The 22,671-nt window shown below is 42.8% G+C and overlaps 1 protein-coding gene across 3 annotated transcripts in view; it reads left to right on the forward strand.

The window, feature by feature from the left end:
- The window catches only part of LOC126473559 (G protein-coupled receptor kinase 2), a 164,728-nt gene that overhangs the window by 104,152 nt on the left and 37,905 nt on the right, over positions 1-22,671 (forward strand). For all 3 annotated transcript variants that reach the window (XR_007586481.1, XM_050100693.1, XM_050100694.1), the window contains 2 exons: positions 11,554-11,646; positions 21,558-21,701. Coding sequence is in view for 2 of the 3 variants with exons in the window: in XM_050100693.1 (XP_049956650.1) it covers positions 11,554-11,646; positions 21,558-21,701 (237 nt within the window). In the remaining variant the exon portion in view is untranslated. The remainder of the gene's footprint in view (positions 1-11,553; positions 11,647-21,557; positions 21,702-22,671) is intronic.

The raw sequence follows: 22,671 nt of genomic DNA on the forward strand, positions 1-22,671 counted from the left end.
TGTGCATGCCGAGGCACTAATGGGGATTACATTGTTGAGGATTCCAAGCGACAGTTCTGGCACACACATGCGCGTGCTTTCCCCTTGAATAAAGTGAATATCCAGCAAATTATGTCTCTTGCTTGCTTATGCAGATTGTATTACTTGCCACAACCATCAGCGATGACAACTTGCAACATTTGGAGTAGAAATTCATTAAACAACTCTCATTTAATGCTCTCATAACCTGTGGCATTCACAGCAGGGCACTCAGAACACTACCCATTGCTCGTTGGCTGTCTGAGAATGCGTGACGTATGTGTACAGAACAAGCATAAATTTGACCATTGTTGTTCGTAACTCCAGTTACAGTGAAATTGGCCCCCACTGTGCCAGAGAGGGCCAGTCACTAGAAGCTGCCTATAGAAAGTGTGCACACACAACAGTCTTCACCATGCTGTCTACCAACAATTCACATCTACATACGTGTAGAACAGTGCTGACTCACTCGTCCTATATTCTTTTAGTTTGTACTAGTCACATCAGTTGTCCTGTGTGTTGCTGATGTTGCACCTTCTGTATGATTCTTTTGTCTTGGTAAATGTGGAGTCACAAGAGGCTTATTTCTGTTATTGTTCAGAGCTTGATTAATAAAGCCATAATTGTGTTACTTGGATCGATTTTATGTATTACTTGTAAATTGTACAGATTCATGTTCTAATTGAAGCTAGATCAAACATATTTGAAAAGGCGTTCTACAAAAGTTCTAGTCTCTGGTTATTAAACTGGAAGAACTTCCTGTAGCCATTGAGCATTGGGAGTTGGTTTGGGATTATCAGGGGCTTTTGTTTGTCTGTTAGTCCTCTATGTAGTTGTTGCATGTTTACAATCCACCTAATGTGTCATCCATGTCTGCTTTATTAAAAAAACATGCAGACTGCCTTATTAAATCAGACAAACCATTCAGTTTCACACTATGAATACTTTATGAATGCTTGTAGCAGACATCTCAAAGAAACATATTTTCCAAGGGAGCAATGATGAAGGATTTTAGAACAAGTAAAATTTTGATTTCAATTCATGCCACTACACATTTGATGAAAATACATTTTAGATTTTCAGTTACATATTGAGTGTGTTTAGTCTCCTCTAAAAAAAATAACAAATAAGTTTACCTGTGCTTCCACATCAAAAAATTATATATTAAGAAGGGGTGTGGAGTCATAACACATGGAAGACAGTGAAGCTAGAAATGTTAAAAGTAAAGTCAAAAGTAATGTTAAAACATATGTTTTGCTATAGAAAACATTTCTCCCTGGATGAGTCTCACCTCCATGTACTGGTTAGGCAGGTACGGTCATAAGAGTTGAATCTCCAGCCTGCTGGCATTGTTATAAGGTTTGTTGGTAATTATGCTGATGCATTACTGTTGTGTCTGTGGAACGTACTCAACAGCATCCTACCTGCTGCGAGAGTTTCGTCAGTGTGTGTGTGTTACCAATAAACACATCTACCTGACTAGATGAAACCTTCTGAAATGTTGATTTGATACCAACGACTACTATATCAGTATTCAGACTACTTCACGTTATAATCAGACTTTATTAATGTTGACTATACATCAGACAAGAGATTAGGATGTGTCTTTTACTGACATACAGTTCAGATTATGACACAACCAATCAAACACACAGTCTTATGACTGGTTTGATGTGGCCTGCCGACCTTTTCATCTCAGACTAGCACTTGCAACCTACACCCTCAGTTATTTGCTGGCTGTATTCCAATCTCTGTCTTCTTCTACAGTTTTTACCTCTACAGTTCCCTCAAGTACCATGGAATGTCTTAGCAGATGTCCTATCATCCTGTCCCTTTATTCACATCAGTATTTTCAATATATTTCTTTCCTCGCCACTTCTGCGGTGCACCTCCTCATTCCTTGCCTTATTAGGCCTCGTGATTCTTCTATAACACAACATACAGGTATCAAATGCTTTGATTTTCCACTGTTTTGATTGTCCCACAATTCGTGTTTCACTGCCATACAGTGCTGTGCTCTAAACCTACATTCTCAGAAATTTCTCCCTCAAAAGATATATGTTTGATACTAGTAGACTTCTCTTGTCCAGGAATACCCTCCTTGGCAGTGCTAGTCCGCTTTTTGTGTCCTCCTTGCTCCACCTGTCATGGATTATTTTGTTGCATAGATAGCACTATTCCTTAACTTCATTTACTTCATAATCACCAATTCTGATGTTAAGTTTATAGCTATTTTCATTTGTGATACATCTCATTATTTTCGTTTTTTCTCGATTTAGTCTCAATCCATATTCTGTACTCGTTGAACTGTTCATTCCATTCAAAAGATCATGTAATTCTTCTTCACTTTCACTGAGGACAGCAGTGCCATCAGCAAATCTTATCATCGATATCCTTTATCTTAAATTTTAATCCCTCCCTTGAACTGTTCTTTTATAACTGTCATTGCTTCGTTGACGTATAGATAGAACAGTAGGGTCGAAAGGCTACATCCCCGTCCGAGCACTTCATTCATGGTCTTCCACTCTTATTTGTTCCTTGTTGGTTCCTGCACAGATTTTATATTACCCATCTATCCCTATAGCTTACTCAATTTTTCTCAGAATTTCAAACATCTTGCACCATTTTACATTGTCTAACTCTTTTTACAGTTCGACAGATCCTATAGTTGTCTCGATTTTCCTTCAGTCTTGGTTCCATTAACAACAGGAATGTCAGAACTGCTTCTCTGGTGCCTTTATCTTTCCTCAAGCCAAACTGATTATTGTTGAACAGATCCTTCATTTTCTTTTCCATTCTTCTGTACATTATTCTTGTCAGTAACTTGATTGTGCGATAATTCTCAGATTTGCCGGCTAATGTAATTTTCAGAATTGTGTGAATGATGTTTTTCCGAAAGTTTGATGGTATATTGCCAGTCTCATATGTTCTACATACCAACTCGAATAGTTGTTCTGTTGCCACTTACCCCAATAATTTTAGAAATTTTGCTGGAATGTTATCTATCCGTTTCCTTTCCAACAGTTTGTTTTTCGATTTCTTAATATTTTCCATGTAGCAATTTCACCGTAGCTTCACTGCACTTCCTGTTTATTTCATTCCTAAGTGACTTGTGTTTCTGTATTCCTGAACAATTGTGTGCTTCCTTCTTTCGCCGATCAACTGAAGTATTTCTTCTGTTGCCCAGGGTTTCTTCACAGTTATCTTCCTTGTACCTATATTTCTCTTACCAACTTGTGTGACGGCACTTTTTAGAGGTGATCATTCCTCTTCAGTTGAACAGCCTTCTGAGCTATTCATTATCACAGTATATACAGCCTCAGAGAACTTCAAGTGTATCTCCTCATTCCTTAGTATTTCCCTATTCCTCTTCTTTGTGCACCGTTTCTTCCTAACTGGTCTCTTGAACTTCATGCTATTCCTCCTCATTACTAAATTATAATCTGAGCCTATGTTTGCTCCGAATATTTGATTTCAGAATCTCTGCCTGCCCATATCTCCCAGCTTTTCCTCGTACATGTTCTCCCCTTGTGATTTGCTGTTGCTGAAATTTATTCTCAAACTCCATTAGTCTTTCTGATCTCTGATCATAGTCTTCTTTAACTGTTTCATCTTCACCTTCTCCTGCAACACCATTCCAGTCCCCCATGCTATTAAATTTTCATCTCCCCTTATGTACTGAATTACCCAGTCAATATCCTTTATATACTTTCTCCGTCTCTCCGTCTTCTGCTTGTGACTTTGGCATGTGTACCTGAGCTACTGTTGTTGTTAGTTTAATATCAATTCTGATGAGAACAACCCTATCACTGAACTGTTCACAGTAACTTACTCTCTTTCCTACCTTCTTATTCATAATGAATCCTACTCCCACTATACCATTTTCTATTGCTGTTGATATATACTCATATTCATCTGACCAGAAAACCTGTTTTCTTTTAGTTTCACTTCACTTACCCCACTATTATCTAGATTGAGCCTTAGCATTTCCCTTTTAGATATTCTAGTTTCTATGCCATGTGAAAGCTTATGATATTCCGTTAAACATAATCCTGTCGTTGGTTATTCAATCTTTTTTTCATCCTCACCTCCTTCCAGAGATCCAAATGCTGGAGACAAATCTGGGATCTTTTGCCCTATGGAGAGGCCATTGTGAGATTTTTTCAGCTGCAGGCAACATATCTTGTTGGTAAACATTATATGTCTTTAATGCAGTAGTTTCCATTTACTTCTGCACCCTCATGCAGTTGACCATTGCTGGTTCTTCCACATTTGTCAGTTTCCCACCATAAGGGCAAGAGAGTGCCCTGAACCTCTGTCCACTCCTCTGCCGTCTTTGACAAAGCTGTTGGCAGAATGAGGGTGAATTCTTATGCCGGGAGTCTTGAGCTGCCATTGCTGATAATTTTTATTCAAAATCTAAGTAGGGGTGGGATTCAAACCTGGTCCAAGGATGTTTTTGATTACTAGTCAAAGACACTATCCCTAGGCTACTGGGGCGGTACAACTAGCAGCCCTATCCTGTCACCAAGTCCCTGAAGGTCCCCAAAGGCACAAGTAGCATCTTCCCCCCCCAGGGGGTCCACAACTCTTTTGTGGACACATGCGTAGCGAGCACGGGACCCCGAGCTAATGTGGCCCTCCTTCCTTTCTGGGTTGCATACCTTCCTTTTCCGCATCCTTCCCCCCCCCCCCCCCCCCCCATCTTCCCCCCCCCCATCTTCCCCCCCCCCCCCCTCCACCTCTGGCTCTTTCCTTCCCTTTCTCCCCCTCTGGGAGTATGGTTTGTGCCTACGTCCGGAGACAGACGCTCGAAACTGTTACAAATTCCTTGCTTTCTACACTTGCAAGTCTTCGTCCTTCCTCTGTCCTTCTCTTTTCCTTCCCTCTTCTCTTCGCCCTTTTCTCCGCTGCGGCGTTTGAGACCCCTCTTCTTTCCTTTCCCTTTCTCTTTTTTCCTCCCTGTGCGTGTCTGAAGGCCGACCCACGCACTTCCATGCGTAGCCGGTGACGGGGTAACGCGTAATTCCCCGCCCCAGGTAGACAGGTAGGACACGTACGTACCCCCTGATAACGGCCAGGCCCAGGGAGGGGTGATTACCCGAGCTGATACCTTCCGAAAGTGCCGATTGGTCCCTCCGTCCGTTTGTCGGGAGGTGTGACCTGAGGTGTGAACAATCACCTAAGGCGGGAGTGCCCTCAGTGAGGGCCCCCACAAGGGAGGAGCGCGCCATCGGAGACGCCGGTAATCATGGGGAATTCTTCCGCAATGGTTTCCTCACCTTCCACTATGTCTGCTCACAAACGTAAGTTCACTGAGTCTCAACCACAGACAGTTCTTCCATCGTTGCGACAGTTCCTTGTTGTTTCTCGGTCTGACGAAGGTCACGACTTCTCCACGGTCAATCCTTTCATTATTCAGAAAGGTGTCGACGCAATTGCAGGTCCTGTAAAGTCTTGTTCCAGATTACGGAATGGCAACCTGTTGTTAGAAACAGTCAGTGCCCTCCAGGCACAAAAATTGCTGCGTACTTCTCTGCTCCACACCTTCTCTGTCCGGGTGGAACCGCACCGTACCTTAAATTCCTCGCTTGGAGTCGTTTATACACGCTCCCTCGATGGATTGTCTGACGAAGAAATTCAGCACTACCTGTCTGACCAGGGCGTAACGGCTGTTCATAGAGTTATGAAAAGGGTTGACACGAACATCATTCCAACCCACACTGTCTTCTTGACATTTGACAAAGTTCAACTCCCATCGAAAATCAAAGCAGGCTATGAGATAATTTCCGTTCGCCCTTACGTCCCAAACCCTACGCGTTGCTATCGATGTCAGCGGTTCAATCACACCAGCCAGTCCTGTTCCAATCCAGCCAAATGTGTTACGTGTGGCAAGGATGCCCAAGAGGGTGCTTGTCCACCTCCATCCCCTCGCTGCATCAACTGTATGGGTGACCACGCTGCTTCCTCTAGAGATTGCCCCGTTTTTAAGGACGAAAAGCTCATACAGGAAATAAGAGTGAAGGAAATTATTCGCCAGTCGACACCCCACCGTGCCTCAGACAGGAAAATACAGCTCTGTCCTTGCTTCTCCTCGGCCAACAAAGGAGGCGGCCACGCAGACTTGCGACCTCACCTTTAGTGCCACGGTCGTCAGATCGGCCAGCGCAAAGATCGCCCGTTCCACCTCACCACTTTCGCCTGCCCACTCTATGGCTCACCCTTCGTCGGGTTCTGCTAAATCTCGAGCCCAAAAGTCAGACACCAAGACTTCCAAAAAAGAGCATACTCGTGAAGAGTTTTTATGTACCGCAACTTCACAACCATCGGTTCCTCCTCCATCTAAACATCATACTTCCAAGAAGGCTACAAAGAAACCCAGTTCCTCTCCTTCTCCACCAAGGCGTGTCCCATCTACAGCACCACCTGGCGGAAATCGCCCTCGGCCGTCTTCTGTGTCGCCGAGGCGCACTGCTGGTGGCCGGTCAACCAGCCGATCGCTGGTGGCAGGAGCTGCTCCTGACCAACCTATGGATCAGGATCATCTGCCTTCGGCTGAATGCCATTCCATGCTGTCGGTCGCAAGCTCTGAGCAGTCGTTGAGTTGACAGCACCCTTGGTCACATTCCTCCATTTTCTGTTCACTCTATGTCCATTATCCACTGGAATATCTGTGGTATTCGAGCCAATCGGGATGAATTGTCGATCCTCTTACGATCCCACTCGCTGGTCATCTTCTGTCTTCAGGAAACAAAGCTGCCTCCCCATGACCGCTTTGCTCTCCCTCATTTTCAGTCCGTCCGATATGATCTCCCCTCTGTTGAAGGCACTGCAGCACATGGAGGACTCATGATTCTTCTCCATGACACTCTCCATTATTATCCAATCCATTTAAACACTTCCTTCCAAGCTGTCGCCGTCCGTCTTTCCCTTTCCGGATACACGTTCTCTCTTTGTACTGTATACATTCCATCGTCCACACCAATGGCACGAGCTGATCTCCTTCATCTTCTTGGTCAGCTTCCACCCCCCCCCCCCCCCCCCTATTTGCTGGTTGGGGACTTCAATGCCCACCACCCGCTTTGGGGATCTCCACATCCTTGTCCACGTGGCTCACTATTGCTAGACGTCTTCCACCAAGCGGATCTAGTTTGCCTCAACACTGGGGTCCCTACATTTTTATCTGCCTCCACGACAAATTTCTCTCATTTGGACCTTGCGGTCGGTACTGTTCCGCTAGCTCGGCACTTCGAATGGTTCGCCCTTGATGATACACACTCGAGTGACCACTTTCCATGTGTCCTTAGACTGCAGTCTCAACTGCCATACATGCACCCGCGACGCTGGAAGTTTGCCCAAGCTGATTGGACACTTTTTTCGTCTCTAGCGACATTCGATGACCGTCACTTTCCCAGCGTCGACGATGAGGTCACCCATATTACCGACGTTATTCTTACAGCTGCGGAACATTCAATACCACGCACCTCCGAATTGCCCCGGCGCCCCCCAGTTCCTTGGTGGAACGAGGCATGCCGTGATGCAATACGTGAGCGGCGACGTGCTCTCCGTGTTTTCCGCCACCATCCTACTTTGGCCAACTGTATCCGCTATAAGCAGTTCCGTGCGCGATGCCATCGTGTCATCCGCGATAGCAAGAAGGCAAGCTGGAAATTCTTTATTAGCTCATTTAACACCTTCACTCCCTCCTCGGAAGTTTGGAGTCGGCTTCGACGGTTCTCAGGCGCGCCTAATTTCTCCCCGGTCTCGGGGCTCACTGTCGCGCATGATACATTCGTGGACCCCGTCGCAATTTCTAACTCGTTGGGTCAGCACTTTGCTGAGATTTCGAGCTCTTCCAATTACCCGCCAGCGTTTCTCCCGAAGAAACATGCAGCGGAAGTGCGACCTCTTGCTTTCTCCTCTCAAAATCGCGAAAGCTATAATACTGTTTTCTCCATGCAGGAACTCCAACATGCACTCTCTTCTTCTCGCTCCTCCGCCCCAGGACCGGATGGTATCCACATCCAAATGTTGCTGCATTTATCAACCCATAGTCTGCGTTACCTCCTTCGCCTTTATAATCGAATTTGGACCGACAGTACCTTTCCCAGACGATGATGGGAAGCTATCGTCGTTCCTGTTCCGAAACCTGGAACGGACAAACGTCTCCCCTCTAGCTATCGCCCCATTTCTCTCACGAGTAGTGTCTGTAAGGTTTTGGAGCGTATGGTGAATTACCGTCTAGCGTGGCGGCTGGAATCCCGCAGTCTTTTAACACCTGCCCAATGCGGATTCCGAAAGCATCGTTCTGCAGTTGACCATCTTGTTGCTCTCTCCACTTATATCATGAACAATTTCCTCCGGAAATGCCAAACAGTAGCAATATTTTTTGATCTGGAGAGAGCATACGATACCTGTTGGAGGACAGGCATCCTCCGCACACTGTTCTCTTGGGGCTTTCGAGGTCGGCTACCCCTTTTTCTTTGCGAATTTATGGCAGAGCGCACATTTAGGGTGTGGGTGAACACTACTCTCTCCCGTACTTTCTCCCAAGAAAACGGGGTACCCCAGGGCTCCATGCTGAGTGTTGTACTGTTTGCCATTGCCATCAATCCAATTATGGATTGTCTCCTTCCTGATGTCTCGGGCTCCCTCTTTGTGGACGATTTTGCGATCTACTACAGCTCTCAACGGACCAGCCTTCTTGAACAACGTCTTCAAGGATGTCTAGATCGCCTCCACTCTTGGAGCATCGAAACCGGCTTCCGTTTCTCTCCCAGTAAGACCGTTTGTGTTAATTTTTGGCGACGTAAGGAGTTTCTTCCGCCATCCTTACATCTAGGTCCTGTCAACCTTCCGTTTTCGGACGTCGCTAAATTCGTGGCTCTTATGTTTGACAGAAAACTGTGCTGGTCCTCCCACATTTCCTATCTTTCGGCTCGCTGTCTGCGATCCCTTAACACCCTCCGTGTCCTGAATAGTACCTCCTGGGGAGCGGACCGAGTGGTCCTTCTCCGCCTCTATCGCGCCTTAGTGCGCTCGAAATTGGATTATGGAAGCATAGTCTACTCCTCTGCTTGGCCGTCTATTCTTCGGCGTCTCGACTCTGTCCACCACCGTGGATTATGTTTAGTGTCTGGAGCTTTTTACGCTAGCCCTGTGGAAAGCCTTTATGCTGAGACTGCTGAACCTCCGCTGTCCAATCGGAGAGCAGTCCTTCTGAGTTGTTATGCTAGCCATCTGTTTTCCATGCCTGCTAATCCAGCCCATGACCTTTTTTTCGATGCCTCCTTTGATGTAGGGTATGCAGGCCGCTCCTCCTCCCTACTGCCCCCGGGAGTCCGCTTCTGTCAACTGCTCCATTCTCTTTCCTTCCGCTTTCCTAAAACCTTCTTGACAACTTGGGGTACAGCACCGCCTTGGCTCTGTCCCCGGATCTGCCTGCTCCGTGACCTTTGTCGATTTCCCAACGATGGTACCCCTACACTTGTTTATCGTCGGGCATTTGCTGCTCTATGTGCACAAATGATGGACGCCACATTTATTTACACCGACGGCTCGAAAACATCGTTAGGTGTAGGGAGTGCCTATATTGTTGGCGACACCCCAAATTACTTTCCGCTTCCCGACCAGTGTTCGGTTTATACTGCGGAGCTTTACGCTGTTCTCCAGGCTGTCCACTACATCCGCCGCCATCAGCGGATACAGTACGTTATCTGCTCAGATTCTCTCAGCTCTCTCCTCAGTCTCCAAGCTCTTTATCCTGTGCATCCTCTGGTCCACCGGATTCAGGACTGTCTGCGCTTGCTCCACCTGGGGGGCGTCTCGGTGGCGTTCCTCTGGCTGGCGGGACACGTTGGTATCTGTGGAAATGAGGCGGCCGATATTGCAGCCAAGGCTGCAGTCTCTCTTCTTCGGCCAGCTAGTCAATCGATTCCTTTCGCCGATCTATGGAGCGTTTTATGTCGTCGTGTTGTTCATTTATGGCACGCGCATTGGTCAACACTTCCCCATAATAAATTGCGGGAAGTGAAAGCTCTTCCTTGTGCTTGGACCTCTTCCTCCCGAATGCGTCGTCGGGAGGAGGTAATTTTAACTAGACTCCGGATAGGGCACTGTCTTTTTAGCCATCGACATCTTTGAAGTGGCGATCTTCCCCCTCTCTGTCCCCACTGCTCTGAGCTGTGGACGGTAAGACACCTTTTAATTGAGTGCCCCTATTTTAATCCGTTACGCTCCCGTCTACAGCTATCGCCTGATTTATCGTCGATTTTAGCAGATGACACGCGCTCAGCCGACCGCGTTCTCCAGTTTATTAGTGCCAGTGAAATGACGTCAGTCATTTGAAGCTTTTTTTGGGGACAACCAACCCCTTTCTGTAGTGGATTTTTAAGCCTTCCTTCTGCTTTAAGTTTCTCCAATTTTATGACTTTGTTCCCATTGCTGCTGGTTTTCAATTTCGGTTTTTTCCTGTTTCCTAAGTCACGGGCTGGGCGCTAATGACCATAGCAGTTTTGCGCCCTAAAAAAAAGAAAAACAACTAGCATCTTCACCCCCTGCTATCCTTTCCCCTCCTGATCCCATACCTCTTCCCTATCCTCACTACCCATCCTAGCTAGATTGTGGCTCACATCAAATGCAGTCACAGTCAGGGCCCAGTGCCCAGAGACTTTGGCCATATGTGTGAGTTGTGCTTGTGTGAATGTGTTTCTACTGTGGAAGAACTATGTTCTAAAGCTTAAATATTTTAGCATTTGTTTTTATTTCACCTGTCTGTGAATGTAATGTAAATGATAGGTGTATTTTTGTTTTCAACATAACACTGAAAAACAATTAAGACAAAAATAAAGAACGTACAGTAGTCAAAATTAAGCAATCAGAAAGTAACACAAAAAAAAAAAAAAAAAAAAAAAAAAAGGCACCAAAATTGACACATAACAATATCAAAATTGAAAGTAGCACAAAAATTGATGAAAAATGGCAACAAAATAGACGCACAACAATACCAAAATTGCAAAATGATAACACCTAAATTGGCAGAAAAATTACAACTAAATTGGCAAAAAAAAAAAAAAAAAAAAAAAAAATACTGGAATTGGTCATAAAGTAAAACTTCTTTTTTTCCTGTGCTTAGTCGTAATGTAATAACTTGTTGATAGAATATTTCCATATCTTTTCACAATTCTAGCCGAGTTAAGAAAGCAAACGAACGTTTTCTGAGGCTTTTCACATTTTGGTGGATTTTTTTTTTTTATTTTTATACAGATTAACAACATTTTACTGTCCTAGATGCAACCATGTGTTTCATGTCATGACTCCCCCTCCCCTCCCAACCACCCTCCCCCGCAATCCCATCTTCTTTGCTTTTACTAGCTTGACTTCCAGTTTGTTTAATTGGCATTAATATAGTTGTTTCCTTTCATCTTCCCTCCTGCTTGCTTCTCCTCCATTTTACTCTCCCTTAATCCAACCCTCCTCTCTGTATACCATTCCCTCTCTAGTTTTGTTGAGGCGGTAATGTGTTTTGTTTCACAGGTTAAGCGAGAGGAAGTGGACCGTAGAGTCAAAGAAGATCAGGAAAAATACTCCCATAAATTTAGTGAAGAGGCAAAGTCACTTTGTCAGCGGGTAAGAAACCTGATGATGCTTTCTATTCCATTCATTTATATTTCACATCAAGAGCTCTAGAACAAATCAAAAACTGTAAATCTAATAATCGTCGGCCATTTGACATCTACTGATGGATACAAACTTTCTCTAGGCTTTTGCATGCTTTCGTCAGCTATATTTGTCCGTGTTTCTCCTAAATATTTTCTAATGTAATGTGATATATTTTATAAAATTTGGTTATTGCATATTTGACAACACATTTATTAACTGTGTGTAAAATATAATAAGATAAATATCAAGGTCTGAGGATGCTTGTGTTAGCATTCATTGGTAAAAAAGTAAAAGTAGTGAACTCTGATAGACTGTAAATGAAATACAAAACAATGTTAAAAAGTGCGGGTCTGGAATATTTTCATGGCACTGAGAATCTGTGTACAACAGGAAAACTGTACAACAAACATACCAATACTTGTAAATTATTGAAAATTACTTTTTAAAAATAAACGCTACACTATTTTTGGCGATTCTTCAGAATGTACTGTATTATGTACATGTGCATATTTCATTGCTTCATGTTTCAGAAGTGGTTAATGACCAGAGTACAAGAGATGGAAAGTGAGTTACTAGACCGATGTACACATAATAAGGCATGATGGCCTCCACACTCCCTATTTCTCTGTTCCATGTGAAATATTCCATGCATTTTTTTTCCTTCCAGTAACTGGAAACATTGACAAGCTCCATGTGGGAATACTGTTTTCTCTCACATTCAAAATATTAATATATATGAAATACTACTGCACTCGCTTGTGCAAATAATATATTTTGTGTTTACTTTAAGTCACCAAAATTAACAGTACAGTATCAAAATAATTACCATACATATTCCTCTAATATTTAAATCAATACTAACTATTCCATATACATCCCGAAGCACATAAAGCAGATGGATGTGGCAGAAAAAGCTACTGCCTGGGCTCCATGTGAAACCCAATATCTTGCTTGTGCGCAAAGCCCCTCACCGTGTTTTATAATGTGCTTCACTCTACACATAACAGAGAATGGATACAAATGTGAAGTACCACTTAGAGCTGCATTCATTAATGCAAATCCTATATCCTCTAAGCCAGGGCTTCACAACGAACGTGCTCGCAGAGCAAGCTGTGAGCAGCAAGGCGCGAGCACAGAGCAGCGCGAGCACGCTACCCCCACTACCGGACCAGAGTGGAGAGGGGGGAGAGTCACATGGGGAACACAACAGCTGCCGCCAGTCAATGTAAATCCGCGGCCACCTGCAGGGATATCACTCACGAATTATTACTGTGACAAATGAAACAAATAAAGGAGAATGTACACGTGCCACATAATTTTATTAGCTTAGTGTATGCCTCTACATTCGTATTAATTTGTAAACTGTTACACAATAAAAGGTGTCACTGAAGTGTGGGATTCTCGGTTATCTTTTACTTTTTACCCTTTACAATTGCATCTACGTTCGGAGTAATTGTTCTTTTGCATTGTAGGTGCAGCGCGCAGTTTAAATTTCGATCAGAAAATGCGTTTCTCAGGCTCGTCTTGTTACATTTCATTGCAGAGAGCAGTTGTTCACAAACATATGTGGAACCGAACATTGATATAATTGTAGCTGCCAGTTTGTGCAAACGAGGAAACCTGTCCTGAGAGAAGTGTCTGTAGAATTCCAAAATGTTTTTCTTGTTCTGAAATTTGTCTCTGTATTCTCTGTCACACTGCAGGTCAATAATTTCTAGTTGCAGCTGAGGACGAATCTCTTGAATATTTGCCGAATATGGAGAGGAGAACAGTTCAAAATCACTGTCTAGTGCTGTCAGATCTTGAAAGCGTTGATCAAATTCTTCCTTAAGGGCAACTAAACTATGTGAATAACGTTCACAGTCTTTGTGAACACCTTGCATGGATAATAATTTAGGAAAATGAGCTAGATTTCCTGTTTCCAGCTGACTCACCCAAAGTGTCAATTTCATTTTAAAAGCTCGTATTCGATCTATGAAATGAGTAATTAGCAGATCTTTACCTTGTAGTGAAATGTTCAAAGCATTCAGATGGCTAGTTAAATCTGCTAAGAATGCGAGATCACATTTCCCTGAAGGCTCTTTCAATTCAGGAACACACATGTTATTTATTTCCATGGACATATTTATCTTATCTAATAGGCAAAAAAATCGATTTAATAATTCGCCACGACTAAGCCAGTGGACCTCGCTGTATTAAGGCAGGCTACCATACTGGCTTTCTACATCCTCAAGAAAGCTTTTAAATTGCCTGTGTTTGTAGCCCATGCTTCCTTATATAATTGGTTGTACGAACAACAACACTCATCACATTTTTTAGAGCGATACTCTTTGCACATAATTTTTCCTGGTGGATCACACAGTGAACGCCCCTTATTTCCTTCAGCACAGTCAGTTTTTGCATTTTCTCCTTCAACAGCGCAACGAAACCTGATTTTTTTCCCCTGTCATCGCTGGTGCACCGTCAGTAGAGACTGAAACTAAAGAATTCCACGACAATCCTATATTTTCAACACTTTCTTCAACATTACTTAAAATATCACCTCTGGTTGTAGTGTTCTTCATGGCTACTACATCGAGGAGCTCCTCCCTCACCTGAAGATCTCTATTAACACCTCTAATAAATATGGCAAGCTGTGCTGTTCCAGTGATATAAACACTTTCGTCCAGAGCTAGAGAAAACGCCATAAAATCTTTACAGATATTTGCAAGCTGGCTCTGGACGTCATCTGCCATGTCCTGTATGCGACACATAATTGTCATGTTAGATAATGGCACATTCCGAAACTGTTCAACTTGAGATGGACATAAATGTTCCGCTGCAACTACCAAATATTCTTTTATTAAATCGCCATCAGTGAAGGGGCGCAGGGCTTTTGCTAAAAGCAAAGCAATTTTGTAACTCACTCTGAGAGCTGCCTCGGTTGATTTTTCTTTGTCGTCCAGATCTTCTTCGGATAGCTTCCTTTTAAGTTTAATAACTTCCTGTGCACGATCTGGTCCATCACATTTTCCACTTCTGTGGTCTTTCGCATGGTACGACATATAATGTCGCTGCAAATTAAATTTCCTAAAAGAATTCAGCGTTTTGTGACATAGTAAACATTTTGCAACACCGTCTTTTTCTGTAAACCGATACAATTCATCCCAATGGGGGTTGAACTGCGAAAGCATGGTTGGGGTTACACAACGGCGACTTGACATGATTCTTAACCAGCGAAATGACTGTTATCTGAACTGATCGTAGTACTTTAAGCGTTACACAGTCAGCACGAATTCAATAGGCACGCTGCGGCCCTATTCAAGCGTGCGCGCGCATTTCCCCTCCCTCCCTACTCCACGACCTTGAACCTGCTCGCGAGCACGTGCCTGAGCAGACGCGAGTACTCGCGCTCAAAACCGGCCAGTTGTTAAGCCCTGCTCTAAGCAATCATGATATGAGACATCCACCAATAAAGTTAGATAACCAGTAGAAAAAAAAGAAAGAAGAAACATACAATTGAATTGTTTACAGTATGTGTTGGTGTCTACTTAACCCACAAGATTCCAATATGAATAATGAAAAAAATAATTTTACACTAAGTAGCAACATCAAGTGATCGTAAACAGAAATGAGAATAGCCCACTTTGCCGCAAGGCGATTATATAGCCAACACCCAGGAACCAGCTGCAAAGGAGCACCACCTCATTGCCCAAAATCTTCTTGGACTGGAGCAACTGAACCATTTCCATCGCCAAGGCTTTGACAATTTACCGTTGTGCTCAGAAATGAGGAACATCGTACCCACAATCCTTCCCAACTGTCCCAAAAATGGTATTCAGCATTTCACCTAATCTGTTCAATATCGTAGTCCATTTGTAGGCCACATGTCCTCCAATCCTTGCTGCATGGGTTGTACCTGTATGGAAGGCCATCTAGCACATTGTATTCCAGCCCCATCACTAGCTTATCCTATCCTGTCTGAGGAAGGGCAACCTGTGAAAGCAACCATATCATATACCAGCATTGCTGTAACTTCTTTATAGCATTTTGTATTGATGCAACCACAGCCTAGCTGACCATCTGAAATGAATGGCTATCACCATTTGTGGCCTAGAGCACAGTGGGCCACCCAGCAGCAAAACACAACTTGCTGGATTTCAATGGCTGCCTCACATCCTGTGTGAGTTGTTCATGCAACACCTTTCAATCCTGTTACCTCATGTCAGTCTCCACTAGCCCCTGCCTCACACCCACCTTCCACCACTACCACAGAACACACTAACTCCACTTACCCTGCACTCACGTCATCTCCTCCTCCATGTTCTTCTTCCTCTGTTATATTTCCCCCTTGAAATCCATTCCTCCACATCATAGTGCACTGCACACAGCAGCTCTTGTTTATGGCCACAATGAGCTCACCAGTCCTAAGTTCCTATCCTGTGCATCTACTATCTTTCCATCCAAACTGTCTGCCACCTTTCACCAATTCCCCCTCCTCCTCTTCCTCCCCACCCCTCCCCCTCCTAACCCCCCACCCCAACTGACACAACCTCTCACCCCAGTGCTGGCACAATGCACTCAGTCAGTGCAGCATAGTCATACAGGTGTATGTACCCTCTATAGCTCTGAAGCATAATTCATGTAAAAGCTAGCAAATGTACCATACTATTTTATATTTCTGTCAGTGACTCAGCACCTGCACTATTCAGTGAGTTGCTGCCTTCACTCCTTAAATTATTCATATTCCAGACTGCAGTAAGAGTGTTACATTAAAAGAAGTGTCACAACTTTGTTATGATCAGCTGATAACAGTTGAAACCAGAAGCGACTTTGAGAGCGTCAACTAGTGTTTCACTTATTGTGCTATATTTGTGTGCACTCAAGTGCCAAGCTGGAAGTTTGGTCAGCTCCACAAGTGACGGGAGAGGGAGGAAAGAGACCTCTCAGTATTAAGTGATCAGAAATAGTGCCCATTTTTCTTAGAATTAATGTTCCAAGCAAATTGAAAAATGGAAGTCCAAGAAGTACTACAATTTCCATCTCTTTAAGTCCCCTAGCAACAGTAATTTTGTCAGTTGCAGTTGATGCCTCAGAGGTTGGAGGAGTGGATTGTAAGTACTGTTTTATGTATTATACTGAAAACAAAATCTATTATATTCAGCTCCAGTCAATTGCACTTTATAGGTTCGTCCATAATGTTGACAATACTGTGATTTTTGAGCCTCATATTCAGTGTAAAACTTAACTTAGCTCCCACACCTGAGAAATCTTAAGGGTGAGGCCATTGAAGGTCATTTATTTACTCTCAAGTCAGAAATGTGCCAATGTACAGACTGATTACAAATAAGGAAACAGAAGACTAAAAGTGGGAAAATACAACACATGTAATGCACTTGTATCTTCATGTCTCATGTGTCAGGAACTTTGGAATTCCTGTGGCCCTTGGGGTGACATGAATGATACCATGGAAAGTTGGATACAGAAGCCACTGAAGCTTGTGATTTGTTGTTGTCTGCATTCACAGTACATATCACCAACAGTTAAGTCCTCTTTCTTCTTATTGTTCTTGGATCTTCCCAGTCTGAATCAAAATGTTTCCTGACTTCCCTGTCGATAAACTTTCTATGTGTCCAAGGGGCAGCTGCTCGGCTGCTGCCATCCATATACAGAAGTGTGGTGTTCTCTCCTTTCACTGTTCCAGCTTTGCCTTGCTGGGAGGCATGCTAAGCTTCATAGCTTTTGTTGGTATTCAGAATTTGCAGAATAGGGATGTCTGTTCAGTAGGTGAGTTCTATTCTACCCCAGTTTAAGTCTATCCTAACCAGCGGACACTGCACATTGTACAGGTGGTGATGTTATTCCAGATTGATGAAGTCTGTGTTTTGGAGTGTATTTGAGATAACATGTAATGAACCTATTCATAGGCATTCAGTGAGAGCACCTATTTGGCTCCCACAAGTGGGGCAAGTGTTTATCACTGCAAAAGAGGGATTTGTCAGAGGTGATTGCCTACATGTTCGTTTCACAGCTAAGTTGTTGAGCCAGGTGCCATTGTGGGACTTGTTGCCTTCTTTGACAAGTTTCCTCCACCTGCTGTGGTGTCTTTGACGAGCTCCTCCCAGTTTGGCAGTCAACATTAAATGTGTTCATATCACACTTGACACAGTCCTTAAAGTGCAATGCATGTCTTCCAGGGGGTCACTCGGCAAGTGCTATCTCACTAAGTAGTGTGTAATGGAGAAGATGCGAGTAGTCCCTACGATGTAAGTGTCCTAGCCACCGCAGGCGACATTTCTTCAGATGGTTGGTGATACATGGTAGCTGTGCAGTATTCACAATCAACTCATTTGTCTTTTGGTCCATATGTGTTATGCTTAGACTGTTTCGTAAGCACTGTAGATGAAAAGTGTTCAGCTCATGTACGAGGTCGGTTCAAAAAATTCCAGAACTTTGTCTACAAAATTTTTCTACACTTACCTTTTACTTATTGTGCATGATCTTCTTTGAAATACTCTCCTCCATAATTGCTACACTGCTGCCATCAACATTTTTCACTTTCGGAAGCAGTTTTGGTATGCCTTTTGCTGGATTTTCAAAGGGTTTTCAACTTTGAAAATAAAAAAAAGTCCTCAGTGGTCAGGCTTGGAGAGTATGGAAGATGAGGCAGCACAGGAATTTTGTTTTATAGTCATACATGAGCAGGGATGAATGCGCAGGTGCGTTATCGTGGTGCAAGATCCGTTAATTGTCTTGCCACATTTCTGGCAATTTCCTTCTCACGTTTTATCACAGGCATCACAACACAGCCCAATAATACCATCAATTAACAGTTTGTCCCTTGGCATGAATTTATAATAAACTAGTCCGTCAGAGTCAAAGCAAACTGTAAGCATGACTTTGACTTTTGACCTGACCTGACGAGCTTTTTTTGGTCTTGAAGAACCTTTCTCGAATCTTGGTCTCAACATCATAACCGTAGACCCACATCTCATCATGAGTTAAGATTCTCCTAAGGAATATTGCATTCTGATTTTCGCAATCCAAAAGTTCTTCACAGATTGCGAGACAAAGGTCTTTCTGGTCTTGGCTCACGTGTGACGAATTTGGTGGCAACAAAACGCATTCCAAGATGCTGTATCAGGATTTCGTGACATGATCCAACTGAAATGTTAACACTCTTCTGCAATCTGTCGGACAGCCAGCCTTTGTTTGACATGCACAGTTTTGTTGACGCTCCTGACATGATGTTCCTGGCATGACATCGAAGTATGACCTGAACAAGCATCAACTTTAACTTTCGTCTGGCCATTTGTAATCCATGTGAACCATTCGTAACACTGAGTACAGCTAAGCACTCTTCACCATAGGCTTCCTGCATCATTTGATGAAACTGTGTAAAGATTTTCTTGATTTTTCACACAAAATTTAATGGAGATGCATTGCTCCTCTAACTCCCATCCGAAATTTGCAAACTGTGTGACACAATGTTCTACTCAATAGAGCACTGAACAATAACCAATTGACCTACAACAATGAAATTTCCGGCAGTTACACATTAAACTCAGGTATGTGCAGGGATGCCAAGTATGTTTTGCTCCAACACACCATTGGTGTGAAATTATAAATGATCCAGAATTTGTTGAGCAGACCTCGTGTAATGTGTCCAGTTCTTAGCACCATATAAGATGGTGCTCAGCACACTTACTTGATAGATGAGATTTTTTCGTCACCATAGGAAGTTTGCTGTCCCACACTCGTGTGCAGAGCTTCCTGAAATATTCGTCACTTTGCCGTTTCTCATGTTTATTTTGTCATCCAGAGAAAGATCGTTGACAAATCGATTGGTATATGACTCTCTGTACAAGACCAGAGAGACTATTACGTAGCAGGAGGGGGGGGAACACACAGTGCCTTTGCTGTTGCATAGATTCTTGAAATCAATTTTTTTTATTTTTTATTTATTTATTTATTTTTTTCGTGTTGTTAGTCTTACAGTGCTTTTTGAATTTACTACTAGCAAGTATTTTGTATTTTGAAAGACAACAGTTGTGTAAGTGGGTCCTAACCACACAGCTCACAAGGAACCTCTCTGTTTCATTAACGGAATACGCAGACTTGTATGTTACAAGATTTTTATCTTAACTAGCTCCAATTACACTACCCTGACAGATTTCTGAGGGCAGTTGTCAGATTTCTCTCCACATTGTAAAGTTCTTGCTCTGTGCAGATCATTTGCATACAGGAAGTGGTTATTGGTGTAGGTATTGATGACAAGTGGAGCTAAAACACTACCCAGTGCTGTCTAGTCCCTACACTATGCTTGGAAGTATCTGGATCATATATTTAGCTGTTGATGTTTTCAGATTGTTGTTACTTGCCACATTTATCATCACTATTGATGGTGTATCTCAAGGTAATAGCTGTTTATCATCATTCTACCTACAGGTGCTTTCTTTCCAAAAAACAGAAAGCATTACAATACGCAGAAGTGCCAAAGAAATGTGTATAGCAAGCATATTCACATATATATGTGAACAGTCAGAGTATGGCACTGCAGTTGGTAACTCTTACATAAGACAAGTGTCTGATGCAGTTGTTAAAATTTGAGTGAGTTTGAACGTGGTGCTATAGTGGAAGCGTGAGCCATGGGACACAGCATCTCCGAGGTAGTGATGAAGTGGAGATTTTCCCGTATGACCATTTCACAAGTGTACTATGAATATCAGGAATCCAGTAAAACATCAAGTCTCTGACATCACTGTGGCCAGAAAAAGCTCCTGCAAGAACGGGACCAATGACGACTGAAGAGAATCGTTCAACGTGACAGAAGTGCAACCCTTTCGCAAATAGCTGCAGATTTCAGTGCTGGGACATCAACAAGTGTCAGCGTGTGAACTATTCAACGAAACATAATCGATATTGGCTTTTGGGGCCATAGGCCCAATTGTATACCCTTGATGACTACATGACAAAAAGCTTTACATCTCGCCTGGGCCCATCAACACCGGCATTGGACTGATTATGACTGGAAACATGTTGCCTGTCAGACGAGCCTTGTTTCCAATTGTATCAAGTGGATGGATGTGTGTTGGTATGGAGATAACCTCATGAATCCATGTACTCTGCTTATCGTCAGGGGACTGTTCAAGCTGGTGGAGGCTCTGTAATGGTGTGGGTCATGCACAGACCTTAGATACGTCTCACTTATGTATGCATCGTGTCTGATCACCTACGTCTATTCATGTCCATTGTGCATTCCGAAGGACTTGGGCTTTTCCAGCAGGACAGTGTGACACCCTGCACGTCTAGAATTGCTACAGAGTGGCTCCAGGAACACTCTTCTGAGTTTAAACACTTCCACTGGCCACCAAACTCCCCAGGCATGAACATCGTTGAGCATATCTGGAATGCCGTGCAATGTGCTGTTCAGAAGATATCTCCACACTCTCACACTCGTACAGATTTATGGACAGCCCTGCAGGATTCATAGTGTCAATTCCCTCCAGCACTACTTCAGACATCAGTCAATTCCATGCCGCATCGTGTTGTGGAACTTCTGCATTCTCGCGGGGGCCCTACACGATATTAGGCAAGTGTGCCAGTTTCTTTGGCTCTTCAGTATATTTTAATCTGTGTGTTTTTTAAAGTAACTTATAAATGATTATACTTGTGTGGGCTTCAATCCAGGTTTTATCTATTTATTAACAATCTATATTAGCAATTACTGCAACAGTGTTAGTAACATTTGTAAGAAAATGTTACTTTGTAACATGACAAAAGAACTTGTATTCCCTGTTATAAGTATTACCTACTGCAATAGGGTCTAACATGTCTGTTACAAAACTTAATGCACAGAGTACATATGGTACTTACATTCAGTGTATGTTGTGATGCAGCTTTTGAAGAAGTCACCAAAAGCACGTTTAGGATGTCACAATGGGAGGATGGGAGCATTGGAAGTTAAACAGCATGAGTTCTTCAGGTGTTTGAATTGGAAGCGACTTGAAGCAGGAGTATATGAGCCTCCATTTGTTCCAGATGTAAGTTATATAATAATATTAATATCTTGTAAGAAGTGTCTTTTAAGTTTTGTTTGAATTGTAGCACATGTTGATACGAAAATAGATTTTTAATGTATTGGGACCTCATATTGCATAGGTTTAATGAGTTTTTCGAGTATAACATTGACTTTCTTTTGACAGTTCCCATTTAAGTTCTATGAGCATATGTGTTACACTTTTATATGAGTTCTGCTGATCTTTTACATACATTATTAGTAGTGCATCTCTGAGTTCATTCAATGTCTGCTGTCAGGCCTATGTGACTGTGGTGCCAAGCACTGGATAAGTACTCTTGAATGTGGTTTCTTCTTTGTAAACGCACTGAAATTGTGAACCCCACCTCCCCTAACTAATCTAAGTCTTTCCAATATTACCTCATTTCTGTTGGACATTTACTGTCTCTTTCACTTCTCTTTACCATCCAGCATAATGTATGACTATATCTTGATTATCATTTGGCATTGTGGTACAATGGCAATACTGTACTACTACTACTACTACTACTACTACTACTGTGTTCATCCCATTTCATATTGCTTGGTAATATTAAGCCAAAACGTTTAAACAGTGTAACAGATCCCAAAAGGTTACCACTAATATTGTAATTGTATACTGTTGGTTGTTTATTTTAGACAAAGAGCTGCCATTCAGTGCACCAAATGGAAATAGTACACAAGAAATATTGCTCCAGAAACATTATTTATTAGCAAAGAATCTGACAGTGCTGCTGATGATCCTGTCTTGGACATCATTTTACGTGTACTGTGAATATTAGCAGTCATGTTAGGCTCACTTGGTGTCCATCCAATGTTATTTTTGCTCATGTTTAATGTTCACTGTCCAGTTAATGCATGATTATGTCTTCATTACCAGTTGATGTGGTACAGTCTCAAATGTCTTAAAAATAGAAAAAGAGAGTCTAGTTTTTCACTTGCACATAGTCTTTAGA

Source organism: Schistocerca serialis, chromosome 4 (assembly GCF_023864345.2).
Source record: "Schistocerca serialis cubense isolate TAMUIC-IGC-003099 chromosome 4, iqSchSeri2.2, whole genome shotgun sequence".
Taxonomy (NCBI): domain Eukaryota; kingdom Metazoa; phylum Arthropoda; class Insecta; order Orthoptera; family Acrididae; genus Schistocerca; species Schistocerca serialis.